Consider the following 6,183-nt stretch of genomic DNA (forward strand, 5'->3'; position numbering starts at 1 on the left):
TAGTGGGATAATGGCCTCTACTTTGTTAAAGGCGCCAATGGAATCCCTTCATGGGAGATTAGCTCTGCGACAAATCTTGATTATTAACAAATCTCCTCATGAGTGTTAGTTTCTCCATTAATGTCGTTTTAAGTTAGTTTCTCTGTTCATGTTGTTTTAAAGATTCCAAATTCACATATGAAATTCGACTTTATCTTCAATAAACATCATATGATTTGTTCACATGCAGCGATAGGTAGACAATAATACTTCATCATGATTGTTGAGAAGAAAAAATAAACGGAAAGAAAAGGCTAGTAATTGATCAACAAATTGAAGAAGTTGCTTAAAGTGGAGAGTAGAGTGGAGAACAAGACAACAATTACTAAAATAAGAAACAACTTTATGAGGTGCATATCTGATGAGGGCTTCAACTCGTTGAGAGAAACGGGCACTAAATTTAGCTGTTGTCAGCAGCATCATTTATTTTCATTTCACATCATGAAAGGGATTGATTGAGTAAGTGGTCATTTACAACCCTAATAAGTGGCACATTTGTAATGGAATCAAGCCATTTTGACTGCAATATACTTTGGACCATCCCTTTGTTTGTTCGGATCATTGACAAGTGGCATGGGTTCAATAATTTATTAGAAAATTTTTAGATATATTTAATTTTTTAAAAGATATGGACCGTGATAAATAATGATACAAACACAAGCAAATAATTTTACAAATATCCTTATACATACTGAGTTGGACGTGATATGAAGGGATTGATTGAAAAGTAAAAGTAATTAATAGAAATATTATGCGAGCCTTGTGATGCTTTCATTTAATCAACTTCTCTAGTAAGTTGTCAATTCAGTTTGTATAAAAATATCTTGTGACATGTATATCACCTATACGTTCATTCCAAACTATTTATTCATCATTTGGAATCTATCTTCAATGAATGTTGTCTTCGAAGGGATTGTCTAATTAGAAAGGTTTGAATTACCCTCGAACCAAATTTAGTGAGAAATTTATTTAATTTGGTGTGGGATGAGTAATGTGCTAGAGCTTGCATGGTTGCATGTATGAAAATTCATGCAAATTTCGACAAGCTTGCCAATGACCATAATTTCCCATGCCCCGCCTAAACCAAAAACATTCTGAAGCCCAAAGGGTTTGGATAAAAAAAAATTAAAAAAAAGTGGGCTAGTTTGGAATTGGAACTTGCCATTTTCTTACACAAACTATCTTCAACTCATCTTATTAATGCAATAATATATTGTTGGTAAATGCTAGCTAGCTCTTTAAGTCTGAACAAGAAACAAAAATAAATGAAGTGGAAATTCTTTGAGCTTAAAAAAAAAAGGAAAAAAGGAAGGAAATATTAATATGTTTTCACTATTGCCTTCATTTTCTCTACAATTTTGGTTTTAAGAAGTTCACTCATCTCAATCGTGCATTATTGCTGTAAAATGACCTCAATTGACTGCTTCTCCCATATTGTATGCAACATGGAACCACATGTAAAAATGCTTAACTCATAGCCAAACGACGGCAGTTCCTATAACTGACATGCACCTAATACAAGAAAACTCCTGTAAAAGAGTCTAATTGCCCTGGTCCTTCAGAAATCTCTTTATGACACGGCAGCAGCAGATGACTTCAACTTCTTTGGAGGGGGATTGCCTCCGGAAGCAACCACATACGAATAGAAACACAGCATTGCGGCACTGCAATAGGTAACAAACAACAAAAATACTTGTATTGAGTACCAGCATCAATTTATCATCTGTTAACAAAAATAGAGAAACCACGTATAAATTACCTAATGGCAGCATAAAACCCTGTTGGAAATAGCTTCTTTGTCTGCATCCACATAACATTATATGGTTAGCAAGAAAAATTTAATATGCATAAAAATAAAATAAGAATAAAAAAAAAATAGCTAGCTTAAGGAAGAAGAGTAATATTGCTATTATGAGATTACTACCAATGAGTAGGCTTCAAAGTTCTGCCTTAAGAGGACTGCTGAGAGCACTGCAAGATCACAGAGATGAGATACCGTAAGATAAGCTTTGAAGAATGTACAAATCTTTTTCAAACACACGGTAAAGCAAAAATGGATTTCTAACATCTTCATTTACATAAGAGTAAGGCAAATAATTAAGCTATCATAAACAGAATGCTAATTGTTCACAAACTAAATATTGAGATTAGAAGCACGATCTATTGTCTTTGAGAGAAAATTGGCTTACATATTAAGAGTGATATGAATTCATCCTATTTGGGAAAGGAAAAGAACTGGTGGAAACACTAGTACTCTATGATCATTGATGCTCAAGAAGTTTCAAGCTTCAGAAAGGCATATGCCCATCTTTTCAAAATGTAATCCAAAAAGTCCCCCTTAAATGAAAAAATTGTTTCACTTGCCAAGAATTGTATCCCACTTCAATTCAATCGATATATAAGGATAGAAATCCATTTTATCAATTCTTTAGTACATCAGGAATCCAATGACATTGACCATCCATCAGCTTTACTGATTTGGATTCATCTATCATTAGGAAAGGTAAAAAACTGGTGGAAACACTATCACTTTACAGTTATTGATGCTTAAAAAGCTTCACGCATTAAGAAAAACATCCCCACTTTAGCATGATGATGAGCCAATCCCCTTTCCACCCATGTCAGTGGGGTTAGAAACCCATACAACCACAGATATTATTCCAGTTGAACCAACTAGTATGCTCTTAGGTGCTAGTTGGTTCAAATCACCCATCTTGTACAAATATATCGTTTCACTTGTCATAACTGAAAGTCCCAATTCAATTCAAGCTATCTATATGGATAGGCATACATGCTCCTAATCATTAGTGCATCAGGAATCTAATGACATTGACCATCCACCAGCTTGATCCATAACAGAAATTCCAATTCTCACTCGCAAGACAGATGAATCATCTTGTAAGGCAATGAGTAAATATCAAACACATGATATTGTCTCCATCACATACACATACTCTTTGAATGGAGCCTAAGGGAAAATGAAAACTTCTTCAATAAAATCCTAGGAGCAACTGCTCAAGTCTAATTTGAACAGAATAACAATATCAAAGGCTCAAAAATCATGCAGACACAGACTTTCTTCCTGCTCTAATTTTCACCAGTATGTTTGTTTCTAACTTTGCCCATCCATGAAAGAAACAAATAGCTAACAAACGATGGAGAAGAAAGAAATCTCGAACATCGAAATTTTCAAAAAGAAAATGGTTGACATTAGTGCAAGTTCTTACCAGCTTGTCCTAGTATGAATGGTAAACTTGATTTTCCTTGCCTCCAGATCTTGAGGCTGAAGGTGCTGAGGGCTAGCAACGCACCCCCAATCAAGGCAGTTCTTAAAGTTGCAGGATTTCTTGAGAAAATAAGACCAAAAAGTCCTCCACCTAGTACAAGACCACCTGTGACAAAGTAGAATTGAAGATTTTGCAGTAGCAAGCCCAACTGCATTATTTTACTAAAAAATTAAGGGATAAATAAATACAGATATCGACATAATAATGGACTAAAGACACACCAACAGCATTGTTTACTTGTATTTGTACAGATCAAAAAGGCAAAAGTATAAATACAATTTAAAAAAAAAAATTCCAAAAGATAAATGGAGATATACTACAATGGGCGGCAAGCCTAACACAATGGAATTATACAAAAAAGCAAAGTTTGAAAGAAGCCAGTAGAAACAGATCCTAATCCATAACGGGCACAAAAGTCGATCTAGTTCTCAAATGGCTCTCAGTTGAGGTTTGATCTTGATGCTGTGACGTAGTAAATTTCCTGGGTTCAAGATTTAGAAAAGAAAATATTACAAATCCTCATCACAAGGGCTTATTATAGAAAATCTCTGAGTCACTGCCCCCAAAGTTGTCCAAACACAGCTAGACAACTTCAGGAGACAAAATGCCTACTTTGAATGTGCTCTTAGCATGGCTTTCCAATGTACTTTCTTTCCCTTTTGGTGTTAATCAAAGGCAAGGAATATCCCTTCACATGACTGGCAAAAGGTGAAAAAACTCCAAAATGAAACACGCAGACTGATATTCAATCATATGCTTCCATCACTTAAATATAATTTACATTTTATTGTCAAATCTTTCTTTCTTTTTCACACTGAACATTTACCAAAGGAACAAGAGAAAAGAAAACACATAAAACTAAAAACCAACTTCGTATAATCTTGCAAACTTTTCTAAGATATTTCAAAATAAAACAAGCAAGGGCTAAGTCATATTTTAATGCCTACCAATGGGCTTGTTTCTGAAACATATTTTTAATCCATATTTTAAAACACCTTAAGAATTTTACAGCTAGATAGCAGAATTTAAAGTACTCAATCAATACAAGCATTTCCACAAGTAAAATACAAAAAACTGTCACGAATGATTTTTTAACATAAGACAAAAAAAAGAGAGTTATAGTTACATTCTCATGCATGTGTATACAGAGTCATATTTACGATTGACCTTTGATAAAACAATGTCAATGGCAATCGCAATGGCATTTGAGGTACCATAGTTTATGTAATGCTTAAATGATCCAAATAAATTATCTAGTCAAGCCACAGAAATCGAGTTTAGAGATTCTTTCAACAAGCATAACAAAATGAGGGTGCATGAACAAGATTTACCTTCACTTCATGTCTCTCCAATACCAAACATAAAATAATTAAAAATTCCAACAAAACAAAGCATACTCACCATAAGGAATCCCAAAACAGAAATCATGGATTTTTGCTGCCTTTTTTGGTTGTGTGGCGCAATCTTCTGGTACCGGTTCAGTTTTCCCCATTTCTCCAGAGGAATTTTCTTCTTCTACGGTCGGGTACGACTTTGTTGTCCCTTCAACATATGGTTTTGATTGATTATCAGAAGTATAACTTACAGTAGTTTTAATCTCGGAACTTGTCATGTTTGTGCCCCTGTCATCAAGACTCATACAAACCCAAGACTGCAAAAGTACCAGCAGTTAGCACCACTTGCACGGCATTAAACTGCTTAAAAATAAATAAATTATGCACTTTCAACACAGACCCACATGTTGTTTCAACATTTCATGGATTAAGCACAACATGCTTAGTACCAATGTATCTATATCTAAAATGATTAATCTTATTAGACAGTCATAATCAATACAATGACCATCAATTGAAATTTTCCAAAAGGATAAATTCTTAGTCTAAAATGGGCCTTTACTAGTATCTGGGTGAGAAATTTATAGACTAAATAACCTATATGTAAATACAAAGGCGGCTTAAAAAAAGCACTAAACGAATGCAAATCAATAGAAAATAAACAAACAAAGCCAAATTCTTTTAGGGCGAGTAAAGAGGTACCTTGGAGGAGCGAAAGCCCGGTAACAAAACGAAGCGTCGTTGAAAGCGAAGTTTGCGGTTGATTGAAGAGAAGCACGAGAGCTGAGACTGAGAACATGCCGTTGCCATTATTGATCTGATCCGCTGCTTTTCCGAACTAAAATCAACGAAAAAAATGATAAATAAATAAATAATGAAGTTTCAAAAACAGTGTTCGTGCTTTTTTTTTTCCTTCGGTGCTTTAAACTCCACCGTTGAACATTGACTTTTTGTATGCGTAGAGTAATTTTCAAAAACCTCCCCTGAGGTTTGGAGTCTTCTCGCTTAAATAGAATGTTTTCTCTTAATTTCAAGGTTCCCCTCGACGTTTATAGTTGGCAAAATTTGACAACATTTGTTTTCTCGACACAAATAAATGAGCTCGAATTATGAAAATTGACATGATTATTAAATAGATCTGGTTTGGGATCAACATGAATTTTTTTTTTTTGTGTCAGGTCAAGGTTCAATTTTTTATCTTATTTACATGATTAATGACACAATTATCAAATTATTAACCAAAATTAATAGAATGTTCTTGTCATCAAAAGTTAAATATTAAATTTATTCTCTTTTTTATGTGAAGGGTGAATATTTATATAATGTTTTATTAAATTTCTATTTTTTAAAATTTAATGGGTATAAATGTATAATATTTATATATATATTATAATATTTATGCAAAATATTATTTAAAGAGGTAATGATACAACCACAAACTCTTGTACAAACTTTATTTTTGTACAAACTGGATGTGGCATGGATAAGGTTGGTTGAAATTAATATTCACTTGGACCTACATA

General features: G+C 33.6%; 1 protein-coding gene across 1 annotated transcript; it reads right to left on the reverse strand.

Annotated features, from left to right (window-relative positions):
* Positions 1 to 1,352: 1,352 nt before the first annotated feature.
* LOC18031983 (protein FATTY ACID EXPORT 1, chloroplastic) lies at positions 1,353 to 5,618 on the reverse strand. The gene is made up of 6 exons (XM_006421109.2): positions 5,363 to 5,618; positions 4,728 to 4,977; positions 3,267 to 3,431; positions 1,964 to 2,010; positions 1,799 to 1,839; positions 1,353 to 1,703 (listed from the first exon to the last, which is right to left on the reverse strand). The coding sequence occupies exons 1-6, from the start codon at positions 5,468 to 5,470 to the stop codon at positions 1,610 to 1,612; spliced, it is 705 nt and encodes a 234-aa protein (XP_006421172.1). The 5' UTR covers positions 5,471 to 5,618; the 3' UTR covers positions 1,353 to 1,609.
* Positions 5,619 to 6,183: the final 565 nt, after the last annotated feature.

The sequence above is a fragment of the Citrus clementina genome, unplaced genomic scaffold (genome assembly GCF_000493195.1).
Source record: "Citrus clementina cultivar Clemenules unplaced genomic scaffold, Citrus_clementina_v1.0 scaffold_9, whole genome shotgun sequence".
In the NCBI taxonomy this organism is placed as follows: domain Eukaryota; kingdom Viridiplantae; phylum Streptophyta; class Magnoliopsida; order Sapindales; family Rutaceae; genus Citrus; species Citrus x clementina.

What these genes read in the sequence shown, in the direction of transcription:
- LOC18031983 (XM_006421109.2), bottom strand. Translation starts at nt 5,470, where the DNA reads ATGGCAACGGCATGTTCTCAGTCTCAGCTCTCGTGCTTCTCTTCAATC. An exon ending in CTGTTTTGGGATTCCTTATG is followed by an intron (nt 3,432 to 4,727) that starts GTGAGTATGCTT and finishes ACTTTGTCACAG; the next exon opens with GTGGTCTTGTACTAGGTGGA. An exon ending in GGGTTTTATGCTGCCATTAG is followed by an intron (nt 1,704 to 1,798) that starts GTAATTTATACG and finishes TACCTATTGCAG; the next exon opens with TGCCGCAATGCTGTGTTTCT.